Source organism: Tachyglossus aculeatus, chromosome 25, assembly GCF_015852505.1.
Source record: "Tachyglossus aculeatus isolate mTacAcu1 chromosome 25, mTacAcu1.pri, whole genome shotgun sequence".
NCBI lineage: Eukaryota > Metazoa > Chordata > Mammalia > Monotremata > Tachyglossidae > Tachyglossus > Tachyglossus aculeatus.
In genome coordinates this window covers 24,658,565-24,681,568 of record NC_052090.1, presented here as the reverse complement: position 1 = coordinate 24,681,568, position 23,004 = coordinate 24,658,565, and the positions used below count along the sequence as shown (strand labels likewise).

The 23,004-nt window shown below is 46.8% G+C and overlaps 1 protein-coding gene across 1 annotated transcript; it reads left to right on the top strand.

Annotated features, from left to right (window-relative positions):
• Positions 1-1,070: 1,070 nt before the first annotated feature.
• MSC (musculin) lies at positions 1,071-22,465 on the top strand. Its single transcript, XM_038766532.1, has 5 exons — positions 1,071-1,085; positions 3,459-3,604; positions 8,822-8,936; positions 9,033-9,386; positions 22,151-22,465. Exons 1-5 carry the CDS (start codon positions 1,071-1,073, stop codon positions 22,235-22,237), a joined length of 717 nt encoding a protein of 238 aa, XP_038622460.1. The 3' UTR covers positions 22,238-22,465.
• The last annotated feature ends 539 nt before the right edge of the window (positions 22,466-23,004 follow it).

Genomic DNA, 23,004 nt, shown 5'->3' with positions numbered 1-23,004 from the left:
CATGGGGGGGCTCACACTAATAATATAATGATTATAGAATTTATATGTATATAATTAATAACTAATAATATAATGATCTGCAATACAATTATAATAATATAATACTGTAATATAATAATTATTGTATATTAGTAATAATAATAGCATTTATTAAGCACTCACTATGTGCAAAGCACTGTTCCAAGCGCTGGGGTAGATACAAGGTGATCAGGTGGTCCCACGGGGGGCTCACAGTCTTAACCCCCATTTTACAGAGGAGGTCACTGAGGCCCATTCATTCATTCATATTTGTTGAGCGCTTACTGTGTGCAGAGCACTGGACTAAGCGCTTGGCCCAGACGGAGCCCCCCCATGGGACAACCCGATCACCCTGCATCTACCCCAGTGCCTAGAACAGGATGAGGATTCTACTCCCAGCTCCGCCACATCTGCTGTGTGACCTGGGGAAAGTCACTTCACTTCTCTGCGCCTCAGTTCTCTCATCTGTAAAGTGGAGATTAGGACTGTGAATCCCGTGCCGGACAAGGATTGTGTCCAACCTGTTAAGCTTGTATCTGCCCCATCGCTTAGTTTAGTGCCTGGCACATAAGTGCTTAACAAATGCAATTAAAAAAAGATCGATTGATTATAATCAAGGGGAGGTGGTCCGGAGACAACCCGGACGCGATACCGTTTGTTCGGAGCCGGGGAGGAAATGGCAAAGGGCCACATTCCCCCGATCATGTCACTGAGCGCGCGGGGGAAACCCAATCCCTCAGCAGATGACGCGTTCAAAGATGGCCTGCTTTTAACCAAAGCCCAGTTTGGAAGCCAGAGAGCCATCCGATTCTGAGTTTTCATGTGAAACCCTTTTGAGCACCGGGATTTAATGAATGGATGAGAATCTGGCTGTGGATTAGGGAAGGGCATTCCTGCAGGATGAGAAGAAGAAATATGAGAAATATTAAAAAGAAAACAGACTCGGCATTGTTAATTTCTCGCTGTGGGACTGAAACACTTTAAATAAAGTGTCCATACTTGACTGCCGGGGGGGAGAATATTTTCTCACAGCGCACCTGTGAGGCATAGCGATGGCTGAGAAAGGGGTATGATTTTGCCTGGAGACCAAACTAATCATAAATTCATTCATTTAATTATATTTATTGAGCGCTTACTGTGTGCAGAACACAGCGTTTGAGAAGTACAAGTTGGCAACATATAGAGACGGTCCCTACCCAACAATAGATGACCTTCAAACTCCGCCTAACTCTCTGTAAACACTGTTAGGTTGGCCTCTTGGATGTATACTCTCCCAAGCGCTTAGTACATTGCTTTGCACACACTAAGCACTCAATAAATACAGATGAATGAATGAACGAGATCATAAATTTGAGAAGCAGCGTGGCTCAGCGGAAAGAACCCGGGCTTTGGAGTCAGAGGTCATGGGTTCAAATCCCAGCTCTGCCAATTGTCAGCTGTGTGACTTTGGGCAAGTCACTTAACTTCTCTGGGCCTCAGTGACCTCATCTGTATAACGGGGATTAATATTGTGAGCCCCACGAGGGACAACCTAGTCACCTTGTAACCCTCCAGCACTTAGAACAGTGCTTTGCACGTAGTAAGCGCTTAATAAATGCCATCGTTATTATTTTATTATTATTATAAATAGGAATCGATTCATTTTTCTTACCAGATCGCTGGATTTTTCTACCTAGCTTTATCTCTGGGCGGCTACAAAATGGAGGATTTGAAAGTAGTCGGGACAGCTCTGAAAAATGGGTTAGGATTAAACCAAGAACCCAGCTGAATTTAGTTGAAGCCAAACCTGTCTAGCTCAGCTGGTACCCAGAAGGCCACTACCTTCATTTCGTAAGCCTCATTTACAATGGTTGATGAGGCAATCAACAAGTAATGAGATTCCCTCTCTGTTTGTTAAGAAGACCAGACAAAAGTTCCCTGAGCTGGGACCTTCTCTTCTGTGTGCAATTAAACACAACTGGAAAAGGAAGGATTCCATCAGATTAACATCACGCTAAGCTAATGTCAGCAATAAAAAACCTTCACCTCCTCCCAGTCACCGTGGATCAAGATTCCCCCAAAGTAAAAAAGAGACAGATGAGGGTGAGGTTTTGAGCCTGTCGCCTCATCTGTCCACTGAGCACTCACTTCCGAGCCAAAACACAGCATCTAAATTGCGGGACAAGGTCCGTGTTTAATTCCCACTTATATTCTCTTCCTCGGCACTTAGTACAGTGCACTGCACACAATCCAAGCTTAATAAATGCTATTTCTATCATCACTGTCGGCGTATTTACAGAATTCTCTGCTTGTGCAAAACCCTTGGACATCTGAATAATTGTGACATTTGTTAAGCGCTTACTGTATACCAGGCACTGTACTAAGCGCTGGGATGGAGATAAGCAAATTGGGTTGGACAGTCTCTGTCCCATGTGGGGCTTACAGTCTCAATTCCCATTGTACAGATGAGGGAACTGAGGCCCAGAGAAGTGAAGTGACTTGCCCAAGGTCACACAGCCCGCTGTAGCATTTGAACAACCAAAGCATTCAAAGAGAAAATAGCAGAGGGGCAGTGCAGCCTAGAGGATAGAACCTGGGCGTCAGAAGGACCTGGGTTCTAGTTCTGCCTCTGCCACTTATCTGCTGTGTGACCTTAGTCAAGTCACTTAATTTCTCTGGCCCTCAGTTACTTCCTCTGTAAAATGGGAATTAAGACTGAGCCCATGAAGGACATGGACTGTGTCCAATCTGATCACCCCAGTGCTTAGTACAGTGCCTGGCGCACAGTAAGCGCTTAAATACCACAATTATTATTATCTACCCCAGTGCTTAAAACAGTGTCTGGCACATAGCAACTGCTTAAATACCATAATGTACACCTAAATGTAATTTTTTTTAAGGAAATTTACTTTTTAAACAACATCACGGAGAAATTTCCCCTTTGAAATGACAACACTACTCCAACACAACTTGAAGTAATTGGCTCGTTCCGTCATTTCTCTGCACAAAGAAGATTTTGCGGGACTTGCCTCAAATCCTGTACTCTGGAAAGTTCATCCTCTGAGCCCCAGACATCTCCAAATTGGATAGGGGAAAGAGGAAGGGAGGGGGAGAGAGAAAGAGAGGGGGGGAAGGAAGAGGAGGGAGAAGACGTCATGGTTTTCTGTTGTTGAGGGGAGAACCACAGGTGGAGATATTGATAACTTTATATAAGCTGCAGCTGCTGCTAATGCTGATGGGAATTTGCCGGCCTGGGATTACAAGAATATATTGTAATTGTGCCAGCCAAAACATGCATGACAGTTGAAAAAGAAAAAAAAGAACAGCTACATTAATGTGAGGGTGATACTGCAAGCAGTGTTTAATGTTTAATTTTTCACAGCTCTCGTTTTCGCTCGCTCTCTCTCCCTCCCTCTCCCACACGTCCGGGATAAACCCTCTAAAACCGACGTGAAATGTAGTGCGTTGGAAGTTTCAAACTCTTCCTTCCAACTCCAGCCTTAAAAATGATTCGATTTAAACTAGAACTCAGCCCCTGCCGTTTGGAAATCAACAGGAAGATGCGAACTTTTCACCACCGAAGGCATTTCATGCCCCAATACGATACGCATGTCTGATACGAAGGGCTCAGCATCATCGACATTTTTCCAGGGAAAGAACGCTCGAAGCACTTGCTGTGTTCTTTCCCAGAGCAGATGTCGACCAGATATGTTATTGTCACTCATTAAGAGCGCGAGAGAGACTTTAGCGATTTATGTGATGGTAAACACCACATATGTCAGATCATCCCTAATCTACTGGGTTATTTCCCAGACAATTCTCTCTCTCCCTTGCTGTAATGGCTTCATTACGGCTTTTCTTTAATCCTGCTAGTAAATAAAAGTGTGCCTTGAGAAAGAGAGCATGAATAAAGAGTGTTTCTGTTTGCTTTTAGCTGGTGCAGTGTTATATGCTTTATCGGTGACTCTTCAGTTACCACAGGACAAAAAACATCTATTTGTTCCTTATTTCACTGACACACATTTAGTTGCGTGGCTTGGAAAACACCCTGTTTTTTGATCAATCAATCAATCAATCAATCGCATTTATTGAGCGCTTACTGTGTGCAGAGCTCTTGGGAAGTACAAGATGGCAACATATAGAGACAGTCCCTACCCAACAGTGGGCTCACAGTCTAAAATGGGGAGACAGAGAACAAAACCAAACATACTAACAAAATAAAATAAATAGAATAGATATGTACAAGTAAAATAAATAGAGTAATAAATATGTACAGACATATATACATATATACAGGTGCTGTGGGGAAGGGAAGGATAGCAGCGGGAGTTGGAGAGGTAGATGCATTTTAAAAAGAAGGCTCTGGGGAGGGAGGGAACAGACTCTACCTCTTATTTTGTGAAAAAGGAGAAACTGAGGCGGAAGGACTTGTCCAACGCCATGGAGCACATGATGGGAGAGAGCAGGGAGCAAGAAGCAGTGTGGTCTAATGGGTAGAGCCTGGGCTCTCAGAGTCAGAAGGACCTGGGTTCTAATCCCAACTCTATCACTTTTCAGCTGAGTGACCTTGGGCAAGTCGCTTAACTTCTCTGGGCCTCAGTTTCCTCCTCTGTAAAATGTGGATGAAGACTGTGAGCCCTAAGTGGGACAGGGACTTTGTCCCATCTGATTAGCCCAGTGCTTAGGACAGTGCCTGACACATAGTAAGGGCTTGGCTAAAACCATTACAATTATTACTTTATTTTCATTATTATGATTACTATACCCTTCATTTCCTTTGGGGCAGAATTTCCAAACAAGGTCACACCAAGCCCCTTGGGAAAGCAGGGTGATGGTTGAAGAAACTGTGTTGGGTCACTTTAATGGAAAGGCGCTGTATATGATTAAAAGCTTGCTATTCATTCATTCAGCCGTATTTATTGAGCACTTACAGTGTGCAGAGCATGGTACTCTGAGAAGCAGCGTGGCTCAGTGGAAAGAGCCCGGGCTTTGGAGTCAGAGGTCATGGGTTCGAATCCCACGCTCCACCACATGTCTGCTGGGTGACCTTGGGCAAGTCACTTAACTTCTCGGAGCCTCAGTTACCTCATCTGTAAAATGGGGATGATGACCGTGAGCCCCACGCGGGACAACCTGATCACCTTGAATCCCCCCAGCGCTTAGAACAGTGCTTTGCCATAGTAAGTGCTTAACAAATGCCATTATTATTATTATTATTACTAAGTGCATGGGAGAGGACAGTACAACAATAGACACAGTCCCTGCCCACAGTGAGCTTACAGTCTTGGGCAGGGGGCTTTTTGAGGTGCCTACCCTCTCTGCCTGAGAAACTGTTGGTTGCCTAAAATGGGGGAAAAATTTACCTCAGTAAGAAACAAAAGTTGAAAAGTCCTACAGTGGATCATTCGGTCTTCTTTTGGAGAAGCAGCGTGGCTCAGTGGAAAGAGCCCGGGCTTTGGAGTCAGCGGTCGTGGGTTCAAATCCCGGCTCCGCCAACTGACTTTGGGCAAGTCACTTAACTTCTCTGAGCCTCAGTGACCTCATCTGTAAAATGGGGATTAAAACTGTGAGCCCCCCGTGGGACAACCTGATCACCTTGTAACCTTCCCAGAGCTTGGAACAGTGCTGTGCACATAGTAAGCGCTTAACAAATACCATTATTATTATTATTAAATGCAACTTGCTAGTAGTGGGTAGTGTCGTGGTTGGAGACCTATTCATTCATTCATGCAATTGCATTTATTGAGCGCTTACTGTATGCGGGGCACTGTACTAAGCGCTTGGGAAGTACAAGTCGGCAACATATAGAGACGGTCCCTACCCAACGACGGGCTCACAGTCTAGAAGTGGGAGACAGACAACAAAACAAAACATGGAGACGGGTGTCAAAACTTCCAGAACAACTAAATAAAGACTTAGTTAGCTCTTCCATTTAATGAACAAATTAATTCATTTAATTGTATTTATTGAGCACTTATTCATTCTATCATATTTATTGAGTGCCCCCTCCTTCCTCTCCCCCTCCTCCTCTTCCCCATCCCCCCCACCTTACCTCCTTCCACTCCCCACAGCACCTGCATATATGTATATATGTTTGTGCATATTTATCACTCTACTTATTTATTTTACTTGTACATATCTATTCTATTTATTTTATTTTGTTAATATGTTTTGTTTTGTTGTCTGTCTCCCCCTTCTAGACTGTGAGCCTGCTGTTGGGTAGGGACCGTCTCTATATGTTGCCAACTTGTACTTCCCAAGCACTCAGTACAGTGCTCTGCACACAGTAGGTGCTCAATAAATACGATTGAATGAATGAATGAATGAATACTATGTGCAGAGCACTGTACCAAGCACTTGGGAGAGGATAATACAACAATAAACGGACACATTCCCTGATCACAACGAGTTTACAGTGTTCATGAGCGTGACTGCCAACCGTCTGCTGTGTGACCTTGGGCAAGCCACTTAACTTCACTGTGCCTCAGTTACCTCATCTGGAAATTAGGAATGAAGACTGTGAGCCCCATGTGGGACAACCCGATCACCTTGTAACTACCCCAGCGCTCAGAACAGTGCTTGGCACATAGTAAGCGCTTAACAAATACCATCATTGTCATGATTAAAATCGCTTCATTTCTCTGGGCCTCAGTTACCTCATCTGGAAATTAGGAATGAAGACTGTGAGCCCCACGTGGGACAACCTGATTACCTTGTAACTACCCCAGCGCTCAGAACAGTGCTTGGCACATAGTAAGCGCTTAACAAATACCATCATTATCATGATTAAAATCGCTTCATTTCTCTGGGCCTCAGCTTCCTCATCCGTAAAACGGGGATTAAACTCTCCTCCCTCCAGTTTAAACTGGAAACTCTGTAGGACAGGGACTGAATCCAGCTGATTTCCTTGGATCGTGCTTGTTCCCTAGTAAGCGATGGACAAATATCATTTAAGACAAATATCATTTAAGAAAAATGGCACTGAGTGATGCGGTTAAGTGAAGCATCTTGGCCCAGTAGCAACAGCCCGGGCTTGGGAGTCAGAGGTCATGGGTTCTAATCCCTGCTCCGCCACTTGTCTGCTGTGTGACCATAGGCAAGTCACTTCACTTCTCTGTGCCTCAGTCAACTCATCTGTAAAATGGGGATTGTGAGCCCCATGTGGGACAGGGACTGTGTCCAACTTGATTACTTTGTATCTATCCCAGTGTGTCTAACAGTGCTTGGCACATAGTAAGTGCTGAACTAATATTATTATTATTATTATTATTATTATTATTATTATTATTATTATTATTATCTGGGTTGCCTTGGCATGAGTTTTCCAGGATTCCAACCCCTGCTGGGGTTTTCTGGGGCACCTTGGCATGCATTTTCCAGGGTCCCAACTATGCAAGGAGGGCTTGGTTTGGGCCACCCCCTCCCCATCCCACCACCCCGGGCTGACGACCCCCCTACCCGGTGGGCGCTCAGACCTCCGGGGTTCTCTGGCCTGGAGAAGGGGGTTTAAAGGATGGTAATAATAATGGCATTTTTAAAGTGCTTACACTGTGCCAGGCACTGTACTAAACACTGGGGCGGGGGGGACAAGCAGCGTGGTTCAGTGGAAGGAGCCCGGCCTTTGGAGTCAGAGGTCGTGGGTTCAAATCCCGGCTCTGCCAGCTGTCAGCTGTGTGACTTTGGGCAAGTCACTTCACTTCTCTGGGCCTCAGTGACCTCGTCTGTAAAATGGGGACTAAGACTGTGAGCCCTCCGTGGGACAACCTGATCACCTTGTAACCTCCCCAGCGCTTAGAACGGTGCTTTGCACATAGTAGGTGCTGAATCAATGCCATTTATTATTATTACAAACTGAGTTGGACCTAGTCCCCCGTCAATCAATCAATCAATCGTATTTATTGAGCGCTTACTGTGTGCAGAGCACTGCACTAAGCGCTTGGGAAGTCCAAGTTGGCAACATATTATTATTATTATTATTACACCATGCTGCTGCTTGTAGTTTAGTCCTCACCCTCTTCTTTTTTGCCACTTGATTCTCTGTCCCTCCAGCCCTTCCATTCTTTTCTTTTCTCTGCCAGAACCAGATTTTGTCTCGACTCTTTTCTTAAGAAGGGAAAGGACGGGAAGCAGCGTGGCTTAGTGGAAAGAGCCCGGGCTTGGGAATCAGAGGTCGTGGGTTCTAATCCCGGCTCCGCCACTTGACTGTCGTGTGACCTTGGGCGAGTCACTTCACTTCTCTGGGAGTCAGTGACCTCATCTGTAAAATGGAAATTAGGATTGTGAACGCCGTATGGGACAACCCGGTTCCCCTTGTATGTACCCCAGCGCTTAGAACAGTGCATGGCACGTAGTAAGCGCTTAACAAATACCATTATTATTATTATTATTATTATTATTATTATTATTATTAACATGTAGAGACAGTCCCTACCCAACAGTGGGCTCACAGTCTAAAAGGGGGAGACAGAGAACAAACCCAAACATACTAACAAAATAAAATAAATATCCACGTGGGGCTGCTGGTGTCCACCCCCATTTTCCAGATGAGGTCACTGAGGTCACCCAGCAGACACGTGGCAGGGCCGGGATTGGAAACCAAGGGGGTGGAAGGGGGAGGTTTCCCCGTCCCCTCCTTTATCCCCCCACCCGTTCCTAATGCTGGGCGGGGGGCGGGCTGAGGGGGCCGATTGGCTCCAGGGGCGCCCCATAAATAGCTCCTCCACCTTGGCCGCCGTCCCCAGTCTGGCTCGCCTCGGCCTTGCCCCATCCCATCGGGGGGGGGGACTCCCCTCGGCCTCGCCCCCCTCTTTGTGCCCCCCTTCAGGGGGGGAGGGGGCAGCCCCCCAACCTCCCGGCCCCCTCCCTCCATGTCCAAGGAGGAGCTGCCCCCCATGGCCCTGCGGGCCCTGAATTTGGGGTACCCACCGAGGCCGGGCCGGGCAGGGGGTGGGCCCGGGGCTGGGGGAGACCCCGGCCTGGCTGCTGACCCCTCCTCAGCAGGGGAGGAAGAAGAAGAAGAAGAGGAGGAGGAGGAGGAGGAAGAAGAAGAAGAAGAAGAGCTGTGCGCCCTGGGCACCAGGAGTGGTGCCAAGAGGAAGAGGAGCCGTGCCAGCCCGGGGGGCGTGGGGAGGAAGCCCCCCATGCCCAAGCCCGCTCCGGGGGAGGGGAAACAGTCGCAGAGGAACGCTGCCAACGCCCGGGAGAGGGCCAGGATGAGGGTGCTCAGCAAAGCGTTCTCCAGGCTGAAGACCAGCCTGCCCTGGGTGCCCGCGGACACCAAGCTCTCCAAACTGGACACCCTGCGCCTGGCAGCCAGCTACATCGCCCACCTCCGCCAGCTCCTGCAGGACTCCCCCTTCGACGCCGGCTACGTGCACCCCGTCAACCTGGTGAGCAGGAGGAGCGGGGGAGACCCTACCCTACCCTTCAAGGCCCTACTGACAGCTCACCTCCTCCAGGAGGCCTTCCCACCCTCAGCCCCTTCCTTCCTCTCCTCCTCGTCCCCCTCTCCATCCCCCCATCTTACCTCCTTCCCTTCCCCACAGCACCTGGATATATGGTTGTAACATATTTATTACTCTATTTATTTTGCTTGTACATTTCTATCCTATTTATTTCATTTTGTTGGTACGTTTGGTTCTGTTCTCTGTCTCCCCCTTTTAGACTGTGAGCCCACTGTTGGGTAGGGACTGTCTCTATGTGTTGCCAATTTGGACTTCCCAAGCGCTTAGTACAGTGCTCTGCACATAGTAAGCGCTCAATAAATACGATTGATTGATTGATTGATTGATTTTGCTTGTACATTTCTATCCTATTTATTTTCTTTTGTTGGTATGTTTGGTTTTGTTCTCCGTCTCCCCCTTTTAGACTGTGAGCCCACTGTTGGGTAGGGACTGTCTCTATGTGTTGCCAATTTGGACTTCCCAAGCGCTTAGTACAGTGCTCTGCACATAGTAAGCGCTCAATAAATACGATTGATTGATTGATTTTGCTTGTACATTTCTATCCTATTTATTTTCTTTTGTTGGTATGTTTGGTTTTGTTCTCCGTCTCCCCCTTTTAGACTGTGAGCCCACTGTTGGGTAGGGACTGTCTCTATGTGTTGCCATTTGTACTTCCCAAGCGCTTAGTACAGTGCTCTGCACATAGTAAGCGCTCAATAAATACGATTGATTGATTGATTGATTGAGACGCCTCCGGCCTGGCCGCTCCGGGGGCTGCTTTTCCTCAGAATAATGATGGCATTTGTTAAGCGCTTACTGCGCGCAAAGCCCTGTTCTGAGCGCTGGGGGAGAATACAGGGTGATCCTTAGTATGTTTAGTTTTTTTTTTTCTCTGTCTCCCCCTTTTAGACTGTGAGCCCCATGTTGGGTAGGGACTGTCTCTATATGTTGCCAATTTGGACTTCTCAAGCGCTTAGTCCAGTGCTCTGCACATAGTAAGCGCTCAATAAATAGGATTGATCAGGTTGGCCCAGGTGGGGCTCCCAGCCTTCATCCCCATTTGGCAGATCATCATCATCATCAATCGTATTTATTGAGCGCTTACTATGTGCAGAGCACTGTACTAAGCGCTTGGGACAGATGAGGGAACTGAGGCCCGGAGAAGTGAAGTGACTTGCCCAAGATCAGCATCAATCGTATTTATGGAGCACTTACTTTGTGCAGAGCACTGGACTAAGCGCTTGGGAAGTACAAACTGGCAACAGAGAGAGACGGTCCCTACCCGACAGTGGGCTCACAGTCTAAAAGGGGGAGACGGAGAACAAAACCAAACATACTAACAAAATAAAATAAATAGAATAGATAGGTACAAGTAAGATAAATAAATAAATAGAGTAATAAATCTGTACAAACATATATACATATATACAGGTGCTGTGGGGAAGGGAAGGAGGTAAGAAGGGGGGATGGAGAGGAAGGAAGGGGCTCAGTCTGGGAGATTACACAGCAGAGAACAAAACATATTGGCAAGATAAAATAAATAGACTAGATATGTATAAGTAGAATAAATAAATTGAGTAATAAATACGTACAAACAGGTATGCAGGTGCTGTGGGGAGGGGAGGGAGGGAAGGAGGGTGGTATGGGGAGGAGGGGGAGAGGAAGGAGGGGGCTCAGTCTGGGAAGGACCTTCTCATTCATCCATTCATTCAATCGTATTTATTGAGCGCTTACTGGGTGCAAAGCACTGGACTAAGCGCTTGGGAGTGGGGATTGGGACTGTGAGCCCCCTCCGTGGGACAACCTGATTACCTTGTATCTACCCCAGCGCTTAGAACAGTGCTTTGCATATTGTAAGCTCTTAACAAATACCAACATTATTATTATTATTATGTGGTGGAGTCGGGATTGGAACCCAGGACCTCTGACTCCAAAGCCCGGGCCCTTTCCACTGAGCCACGCTGCTTCTCGTGGCTCTCGAGCCCACTGTTGGGTAGGGACTGTCTCTATATGTTGCCAATTTGTACTTCCCAAGCGCTTAGTCCAGTGCTCTGCACACAGTAAGCGCTCAATAAATACGACTGATTGATTGGATTCACTCTCATTCATTCAGTCGTACTTATTGAGCGCTCACTGTGTGCAGAGCACTGGACTAAGCGCTAGGGAAGCCCAGGTTGGCAACGTCTAGAGACGGTCCCTACCCGACAGCGGGCCCACAGTCTAGAAGGGGGAGACGGACGACAATAATAATAATGTTGGTGTTTGTTAGGCGCTTACTATGTGCAAAGCACCGTTCTAAGCGCTGGGGGAGATACAGGGTAATCAGGTTGTCCCACGGGGGGCTCACAGTCTTCATCCCCATTTGACAGATGAGGGAACTGAGGCCCGGAGAAGGGAAGTGACTTGCCCAAAGTCCCAAGAAGCACGGTGGTTCAGTGGAAAGAGCCCGGGCTTTGGAGTCAGAGGTCCTGGGTTCAAATCCTGGCTCCGCCACTTGTCAGCTGGGTGATTTTGGGCAAGTCACTTCACTTCTCTGGGCCTCAGTGACCTCAACTGTAAAATGGGGATGAAGACTGGGAGCCCCCCCGTGGGGCAAACTGATCACCGTGTAACCTCCCCAGCGCTTAGAACAGTGCTTTGCACACAGTAAGCGCTTAATAAATGCTATCATTAAGTGGCGGAGGCGGGATTTGAACCCACGACCTCTGACTCCAAAGCCCGGGCTCTTTCCACTGAGCCACGCTACAAAGCAAGACATATGGGGGCTGGGGGCGTCTGCGTTCGTCCTCTCCATTGAGCGCCCACTGGGGTCGTTCATTCGTTCGAGGGTATTTATTGAGCGCTTACTGTGTTTATTCTATTTATTTTATTTTGTTAATATTCATTCATTCAGTCAGTTGTATTTAGTGAGCGCTTACTGTGTGCAGAGCACTGGACTAAGCGCTTGGGAAGTCCAAGTTGGCAACATCTAGAGACGGTCCCTACCCGACAGTGGGCTCACAGGTTAGAGAAGCAGCATGGCTCAGTGGAAAGAGCCCGGGCTTCGGAGTCAGAGGTCATGGGTTCGAATCCCGACTCCGCCGCATGGCTGCTGTGTGACTTTGGGCCAGTCGCTTCACTTCTCTGAGCCTCAGTTCCCTCATCTGTAAAATGGGGATGAAGACCGTGAGCCCCACGTGGGACAACCTGATCACCTTGTATCCCTCCCAGCGCTTAGAACAGTGCTTTGCACATAGTAAGCGCTTAACAAGTATCATCATTATTATTATAGATGTTGCCATCTATTATATATCTATTATATATTGTTATGTTATTATAGATCTAGATGTTGCCAACTTGGACTTCCCAAGCGCTTAGAACAGTGCTTTGCACATAGTAAGCGCTTAACAAGTACCATCATTATTATTATAGATGTTGCCATCTATTATATATCTATTATATATTATTATGTTATTATAGATCTAGATGTTGCCAGCTTGGACTTCCCAAGCGCTTAGAACAGTGCTTTGCACATAGTAAGCGCTTAACAAGTACCATCATTATTATTATAGATGTTGCCATCTATTATATATCTATTATATATTATTATGTTATTATAGATCTAGATGTTGCCAACTTGGACTCCCCAAGCGCTTAGTCCAGTGCTCTGCACACAGTCAGCGCTCAATAAATACGATTGAATGAGTGAATGAATACTGCGTGCAGAGCACTGTACTAAGCGCTTGGGAAGTACAAGTTGGCAACATATAGAGACGGTCCCTACCCAACAGCGGTCTCACAGTCTAGAAGGGGGAGACAGACAACAAAACATATTAACTAAATAAAAGAAATAGAATAAATAGCGATCCGGTCGTTCATTCGTTCGAGGGTATTTATTGAGCGCTTACGGTGTGCAGAGCACTCCAGTCATTTGATGCTATTTGTTGAGCGCTTACAGTGTGCAGAGCACTCCAGTCATTTGAAGGTATTTGTTGAGCGCTTACGGTGTGCAGAGCACTCCATTCATTCATTCGATGATATTTATTGAGTGCTTAGTTCATTCAATCGTATCTATTGAGCACTTACTGTGTGCAGAGCACTGTACTAAGCGCTTGGGAAGTCCAAGTTGGCAACATCTAGAGACGGTCCCTACCCAACAGGGGGCTCGCAGTCTAGAAGGGGGAGACGGAGAACAAAACAAAACATATTAACAAAAGAAAATAAATAGAATAAATATGTCCAAATAAAATAAATAAAGTAATAAATCAGTACAAATATATATACATATATACAGGTGCTGTGGGGAGGGGAAGGAGGTAAGTGGGGGGGATGGAGGGGGGGGAGGGGGAGCGGAAGGAGGGGGCTCAGTGTGGGAAGGCCTCCTGGAGGAGGTGAGCTCTCAGTAGGGCTTTGAAGGGAGGAAGAGAGAGCTTAACGTGTGCAGATCACTTCTCTGTGCCTCAGTTCCCTCATCTGTAAAATGGGGATAAAGACTGTGAGCCCCCCGAGGGGCAACCTAATCACCTTGTAACCTCCCCAGCGCTTAGAACAGTGCTTTGCACGTAGTAAGCGCTTAATAAATGCCATTATTATTTCTAGACTGTGAGCCCGCTGTTGGGTAGGGACCGTCTCTATATGTTGCCAACTTGTACTTCCCAAGCGCTTAGTACAGTGCTCTGCACAGAGTAAGCGCTCAATAAATACGATTGAATGAATTAATTCATTCATTCGATCATATTTGTTCATTCATTCAATCGTATTATAATAATAATGGCATTTATTAAGAGCTTACTATGTGCAAAGCACTGTTCTAAGCGCTGGGGAGGTTACAAGGTGATCAGGTTGTCCCACGGGGGGGGGGGGGGGGTTCACAGTCTTCATCTCCATTTTACAGATGAGGTCACTGAGGCACAGAGAAGTGAAGTGACTTGCCCAAAGTCACACAGCTGACAGCTGGCAGAGCCGGAATTTGAACCCATAACCTCTGACTCCAAAGCCCGGGCTCTTTCCACTGAGCCACGCAGTGCTTACTGTGTGCAGAGCACTGTACTAAGCGCTTGGGAAGTCCAAGTTGGCAACATATAGAGACGGTCCCTACTCAACAGCGGGCTCACAGGCTAGAAGAGCGCTTACTGTGTTCACAGCACTCATTCATTCATTCGATGGTATTTATTGAGCGCTTAGTGTGTGCAGAGCACTCCATTCATTCATTCGATCATATTTGTTGAGCACTTACTGTGTGCAGAGCACTCTGTTCATTCATTCGATGGTATTTATTGAGCGCTTAGTGTGTGCAGACCAATTCATTCATTAGATCATATTTATTGAGCTCTCAATGTGTGCAGAACACTGGATTCATTCATTCATTCCTCCTAGACTGTGAACCCGCTGTTGGGTAGGGACCGTCTCTATATGTTGCCAACTTGTACTTCCCAAGCGTTTAGTACAGTGCTCTGCACACAGTAAGCGCTCTATAAATACGATTGAATGAATGAATATAATAATAATAATAAGCAGCGTGGCTCTGGAAAGAGCCCGGGCTTTGGAGTCAGAGGTCATGGGTTCAAATCCCGGCTCCACCAGTTGTCAGCTGTGTGACTTTGGGCAAGTCACTTCACTTCTCTGGGCCTCAGATACCTCATCTGTAAAGTGGGGATTAAAAGTGTGAGCCCCTCGTGGGACAACCTGATCGCCTTGTATCCTCCCCAGCGCTTAGAACAGTGCTTCGCACATAGTAAGCACTTAATAAATGCCATCATTATCATTATTATATTAATTGATCGCTTACTGTGTGAAAAGCACTCCATTCATTTGATGGTATTTATTGAGCGCTTATTGTGTGCAGATCACTCCATTCATTCATTCGATCATATTTATTGAGCACCCACTGTGCGCAAAGCACTGCATTAAGCGCTCAGGGGGCAGTGTGGGGTAGTGGATGGAGCCTGGGATTCATTCACTCATTCAATCGTATTTATTGAGCACCCACTGTGTGCAGAGCACTGGACTAAGCACTTGGAAAGGACGATTCAGCAACAAAGGAGCAGCGTGGCTCAGTGGCTAAAGCCCGGGCTTGGGAATCAGAGGTCATGGGTTCTAATCCTAGCTCTGCCACTTGTCAACTGTGTGACTTTGGGCAAGTCACTTCACTTCTCTGTGCCTCAGTTCCCTTATCTGTAAAATGGGGATGAAGACTGTGAGCCCCGTGTGGGACAAACTGATCACCTTAGAACGGTGCTTTGCACATAGTAAGCACTTAATAAATGCCATTATGATGATGATGATGATGATTGTATCCTCCCCAGCACTTAGAACAGTGTTTGGCATGTAGTAAGCGCTTAAAAAATACTATTATTATTATTAAGAGAGATTATCCCTGTCTGCAATGGGCTTATGGTCTAGGAGAGGGGGAGACAGTCACGAGGGTCCTGGATTCTGATAATAATAAATAATGACGGTATTTGTTAAGCGCTTACTATGTGCCAAACACTGTACTAAGCACTGGAGTGGATACAAGGAAATCAGGTTGGACACAGTCCCTGTCAATCAATCAATCAATCGTATTTATTGAGCCCTTACTGTGTGCAGAGCACTGTACTAAGCGCTTGGGAAGTACAAGTTGGCCTGTTCCTCTTGAGGCTCGCAGTCTTCATCCCCATTGTAAAGATGGGGTAACTGAGGCTCAGAGAAGTGAAGTGACTTGCCCAAGGTCACACAGCAGACAGGTGGCAGAGACGGGATTAGAACACATGACCTTCTGATGCCCAGGCTCTATCCACTATAGCGCTTAGAACAGTGCTCAGCCCTTCAGTGCTGGGCTGTAGTAAGCACTTAACAAGTACCATTATTATTATTACTCCATGCCGCTTCCCACAGTACTAATAATAATGGTATTTGTTAAGCGCTTACTATGTGTGAAGCACTGTTCTAAGTGCTGGGGGGGGATACAAGGTGATCAGGTTGTCCCACAAGGGGCTCACAGTCTTAATCCCCATTTTACAGATGAGGGAACTGAGGCCCAGAGAAGTTAAGTGACTTGCCCAAAGACACACAGCCGACAAGTGGCAGAGGTGGGATTAGAAACCAAGACCTCTGGCTCCCAAGCCCGGGCTCTTTCCACTGAGCCACGCTGCTTCTCGTGGGTTACTAGTGGATTGGGCCTGGGAGTTATCATCATCATCATCAATCGTATTTATTGAGCGCTTACTATGTGCAGAGCACTGCACTAAGCGCTTGGGAAGTACGAATTGGCAACATATAGAGACAGTCCCTACCCAACAGTGGGCTCACAGTCTAAAAGAGTTATGAGGGTCATGGGTTCTAATCCTAGCTCCACCACTTGTCCGCTGCCAGGGGACCGTGGGTAAGTCACTTCACTTCTCTGGGCCTCAGTTTCCTCATCTGTAAAATGGGGGTGAAGATTGTGAGCCCCCTGTGGGACAGGGATTGGGTCCAGCCAGATTTGTCTGGGTCCCGCCCGATTTGTCTGTGTGCTTAGGACAGTGCCCGGCACATAGTAAGCGCTTAACAAATACCATCATCATTATTATTAGAGAAGCAGTGTGGCTTGGCGGAAAGAGCCCGGGCTTTGGAGTCAGAAGTCATGGGTTCAAATCCCAGCTCCGCCAATTGTCAGCTGTGTGACTTTGGGCAAGTCACTTCACTTCTCTATGCCCCAGTTACCTCGTCTGTAAACTGGGGATGAAGACTGTGAGCCCCACGTGGGACAAACTGATCACCTTGTAACCTTCCCAGCGCTTAGAACAGTGCTTTGCACATAGTAAGCGCTTAACAAATACCATCATTACCATTATTATTATTATTCTTATTGGGAGAGGACAATATAATAACAGACACATTCCTGCCCACAATGAGCTCACAGTCTAGAGGCAGGGGATCCCCATGTAATAATAACGATGATGTTTGTTGAGCGCTTCCTATGTGTCGGACACTGTACTAAGCGCTGGGGTGGATGCAAACAAACAGACACTTGGGGAAGGTTCTCAAAAGTCTCTCCCTAATCCCCAAATGTACCCCCTGTCCCCAGTTCCAGCCCCGTCGACCCCCCGAGCCTTTCTCTGCCCCTTGTGTCCCGTGAGAGCCGTCCAATATATGCCCCTCCAGCAGGCCCAGGCACTGAGGAGGCTTGCCAAGTGCCAGACACCCAATTTATAAATCCCCAGAGGCCCTGGCAAGTTCAAACCCCTCAGGGCCACCAGCCTGCTTGGAGCTACTATATGCTAGTCACTCCTCTAGACACCCACCCTCATAATAATAATAATAATAATGATGGTATTAAGCGCTTACTATGTGCAAAGCACTGTTCTAAGCGCTGGGGAGGTTACAAGGTGATCGGGTTGTCCCACGGGGGGCTCACAGTCTTCACCCCCATTTTCCAGATGAGGGAACTGAGGCCCAGAGAAGTGAAGTGACTTGCCCAAAGTCACCCAGTGGACAATTGGCAGAGTCGGGATTTGAACCCAGGACCTCTGACTCCCAAGCCCGGGCTCTTTCCATTGAGCCACGCTGCTTCAGGATTAGGGATGGACCGCCTAGATCCTCTGACTGTAAAAATGGGGATGAAAATTGTGAGCCCCATGTGGGACAGGGATTGGGTCCACCCCAGTGCTTAGGACAGTGCCTGGCATGATATAAGCGCTTAACAAATACCATCATTATTGTTATTATTGAGAGAGGACAATATAATAATGATAATAATGACATTTATTAAGCGCTTACTATGTGCAAAGCACCATTCTAAGCACTGGGGAGGTTACAAGGTGATAAGGTTGTCCCATGGGGGGGTCTCAGTCTTAATCCCCATTTTACAGATGAGGTAACTGAAGCCCAGAGAATAATAATAATAATAATAATAATAATAATAGCATTTATTAAGCACTTACTATGTGCAAAGCACCGTTCTAAGCGCTGGGGAGGTTACAAGGTGATCAGGTTGTCCCACGAGGGGCTCACAGTCTTAATCCCCATTTTACAGATGAGGTAACTGAAGCCCAAAGAATAATAATAATAATAATAATAATAATAATGGCATTTATTAAGTGCTTACTATGTGCAAAGCACCATTCTAAGCGCTGGGGAGATTGCAAGGTGATCAGGTTGTCCCACGGGGGGCTCTCAGTCTTAATCCCCATTTTACAGATGAGGTAACTGAAGCCCAGAGAATAATAATAATAATAATAATAATAATAATAATGGCATTTATTAAGCGCTTACTATGTGCAAAGCACCATTCTAAGCGCTGGGGAGGTTACAAGGTGATCAGGTTGTCCCACGGGGGGGCTCGCAGTCTTAATCCCCATTTTACAGATGAGGTAACTGAAGCCCAGAGAATAATAATAATAATAATGGCATTTATTAAGTGCTTACTATGTGCAAAGCACCCTTTTAAGCGCTGGGGAGGTTACAAGGTGATCAGGTTGTCCCACGGGGGGCTTGCAGTCTTAATCCCCATTTTACAGATGAGTTAACTGAAGCCCAGAGAATAATAATAATAATAATAATAATAATAATAATAATAATAATGGCATTTATTAAGTGCTTACTATGTGCAAAGCACAGTTCTAAGCGCTGGGGAGGTTACAAGGTGATCAGGTTGTCCCACAGGGGGTTCACAGTCTTAATCCCCATTTTACAGATGAGGGAACTGAGGCCCAGAGGAGTTAAGTGACTTGCCCAAAGTCACACAGCCGACAATTGGCAGTTGGAATTTGAACCCGTGACCTATTACTCCAAAGCCCGGGCTCTTTCCACTGAGCCACGCTGCTTCTCAGTATAGCACCAGGCACATTCCTGCCCACGACGAGCTCACAGTCTAGAGGTGGGGGATCCCCATGTAATAATAAGGATGGTGTTTGTTGAGCGCTTCCTACGTGCCGGGCACTGTACTAAGCGCTGGGGTGGATGCAGTGACTTCACACTGACCCAGCGCCGATCATCCCACTCTCCTGACTCTTTTCCATAGTGATCCAGTGTGAATTGGCCAAAACCCCTCATTCTTCAGCCCCGATTCTCCCCCAGTGACCCAATACAGACCACTCAACCCCCCGACTCTCCCCTCTCCATCCCTGACTCTCCCCCAGTGACCCACCATCGAATCAATCAATCAATCAATCGTATTTATTGAGCGCTTACTGTGTGCAGAGCACTGTACTAAGTGCTTGGGAAGTCCAAGTTGGCAACATATAGAGACGGTCCCTACCCGACAGCGGGCTCACAGTCTAGAAGGGGGAGACAGAGAACAAAACCAAACATATTAACAAAATAAAATAGAATAGAAGAGATATTAGTACAATAAATAAATTAATAGAGTAATAAATATGTACAAACATATATCCATATATCCAGGTGCTGTGGGGAAGGGAAGGAGGTAAGGCGGGGGAAATGGAGAGGGAGAGGAGGGGGAGAGGAAGGAGGGGGCTCAGTCTGGGAAGGCCTCCAGAACCATCCAACACCCCTGACTCTCAATCAATCAATCAATCAATCGTATTTATTGAGCACTTACTGTGTGCAGAGCACTGTACTAAGCGCTTGGGAAGTCCAAGTTGGCAACACATAGAGACAGTCCCTACCCAACAGTGGGCTCACAGTGGACTCTCCCCTCTCGGCCCCTGACTTTTCCCCTGCAGTAGGAGTGACAGTATTTATTGAGAAGATTATTAATTAATTAATAGTAATAATCAATGATAATGATTCATTATTATTGAGAAGCAGCGTGGCTCAATGGAAAGAGCCCAGGCTTTGGAGTCAGAGGTCACGGGTTCAAATCCCGGCTCTGCCAATTGTCAGCTGTGTGACTTTGGGCAATCTAGACTGTGAGCCTGCTGTTGGGTAGGGACCGTCTCTATATGCTGCCAACTTGTACTTCCCAAGCGCTTAGTACAGTGCTCTGCACACAGTAAGCGCTCATCTGGAAAATGGAGGTGAAGATTGTGAGCCCCCCGTGGGACAATCTGATCACCTTGTAACCTCCCCAGTGCTTAGAACAGTGCTTTGCACATAATAAGCGCTTAATAAATGCCATTATCATTATTATTAATAAATACGATTGAATGAATGAATGAAAAGTCACTTAACTTCTCTGGGCCTCAGTTAGCTCCACTGCAAAAATGGGGATGAAGACTGTGAGCCCGCAGTAGGACCAGTTGATCAATCAATCAATCAATCAATCGTATTTATTGAGCGCATACTATGTGCAGAGCACTGTACTAAGCGCTTGGAAAGTACAAATTGGCAACACATAGAGACAGTCCCTACCCAACAGTGGGCTCACAGTCTAAAAGGGGGAGACAGAGAACAGAACCAAACATACCAACAAAATAAAATAAATAGGATAGAAATGTACAAGTAAAATAAATAAATAAATAAATAGAGTAATAAATATGTACAACCATATATACATATATACAGGTGCTGTGGGGAAGGGAAGGAGGTAAGATGGGGGGATGGAGAGGGGGACGAGGGGGAGAGGAAGGAAGGGGCTCAGTCTGGGAAGGCCTCCTGGAGGAGGTGAGCTCTCAGCAGGGCCTTTGATCACTTTGTAACCTCCCCAGCGCTTAGAACAGTGCTTTGTACATAGTAAGCGCTTAATAAATGTCATCATCATTATTATTATTAAGCACTTAAGGTGGGTAGAACACTGTACTGAATGCTGCGATCACCGGCATGGACCATTCAACACCCCTTTGAATGACTTTTAGACTGTGAGCCCACTGTTGGGTAGGGACTGTCTCTATACGTTGCCAACTTGTACTTCCCAAGCGCTTAGTCCAGTGCTCTGCACACAGTAAGTGCTCAATAAATACGATTGATTGATTGATTGACTGATTGACTTGCTAAACTCTTGGGCCGTTTGGGTTTCGAACACGATTCCTCTCTGCGGTTCCTGAGGTCCAGGGGGTCTGGCTGTTGTGAGAAGGGAGAGACGAAAGCGTAAATGGTTTTGGTGTGCGAGGCGAGGAGACTCCTTCATTCAGTTCTGAACAGGGGTTTTGAGGTTGGCTGTGGTTTTCTTCTTTGGTTCATTCATTCATTCAATCGTATTTATTGAGCGCTTACCTTGCGCAGAGCACTGGACTAAGCGCTTGGGAAGTCCAAGTTGGCAACTTCTAGAGCCCGACAGCGGGCTCACAGTCTAGAAGGGGGAGACAGACAACAAAACAAAACATACTGAGTGACCAAGCATGGACCCTCCCCCATTGACCCAACATGGACAACCCAATCGTCAATCGTATTTATTGAGCGCTTACTATGTGCAGAGCACTGTACTAAGCGCTTGACTAACCCAATGACCCTGACTCTTCCTCCCCTCTCCATCCCTGCCTCTCCCCCACCCAGTGACCCAGCCGGGACCCTCCGGCGCCCGTGACTCTCCCCTCCGAGTTCCCCGTGGGTTCCAGGAGGAAGATTTGGGAAGGAAGGAAACCAGAGTCATTCATTCATTCAATCGTCTTTATTGAGCGCTTACTGTGTGCAGAGCACCGTACTAAGCGCTTGGGAAGTACAAGTTGGCAACATATAGAGACAGTCCCTACCCAACAGTGGGAAGGGGAGACAGACAAGACGAAATATATTAACAAAATAAAATAAACAGAATAAATATGTACAAATAAAATAGAGTAATAAATACATACAAACATATATACATGCACATTGAGCGATCGACGTCCGTCTTCGGGCCCCTCTCCGCTAACCCCTGCCGCCTCTCTCCGCAGACCTGGCCGTTCGTGGTGTCCGGGAGACCCGAGCAGGACTCCAAGGACGTCCCTGCCTCCACTCGACTCTGCGGAACGAGGGCTTAGCCCCCAGGCCCGGCCTCGTCGGGTGGTCCGCCTGCTCCCCACGTCCCCCTGGGGGGACCCAGGACTCCCCCAGGGCGCACGGATTTGCCGATATATTGACAGCAAGGAGAGCCCAGACTCCGGACTGATGGAGAGCAGGAGTGACGGGGGGTCAGAGGTCGCAGGGCCGTGACCCTCGAGCCCTCTCGTCCCCCCGGTCCAGCCCCACGTGGAGAAGTGGGATCCATGGCCGCGTGGAGCGAATGTAAATGACTTTATTTTTGTATAAATACCATTAAACACTTTCCGATGACTCTCAGGCCGCCTGCTTCGCCCGCCCCGTGGGGACTCATTCATCCAGTCATTCATCATCAATCGTATTTATTGAGCGCTTACTGTGTGCAGAGCACTGGACTAAGCGCTTGGGAAGTACAAATTGGCAACGTCTAGAGACGGTCCCTACCCAACAGTGGGCTCACAGTCTAAAAGGGGGAGACAGAGAACAAAACCAAACATATTAACAAAATGAAATAAATAGAATAGATATGTACAAGTAAAATAAATAAATAGAGTAATCAATCAATCAATCAATCGTATTTATTGAGCGCTTACTATGTGCAGAGCACTGTACTAAGCGCTTGGGAAGTACAAATTGGCAACATATAGAGACAGTCCCTACCCAACAGTGGGCTCACAGTCTAAAAGGGGGAGACAGAGAACAAAACCAAACATACTAACAAAATAAAATAGAATAGATACGTACAAGTAAAATAAATAAATAGAGTAAT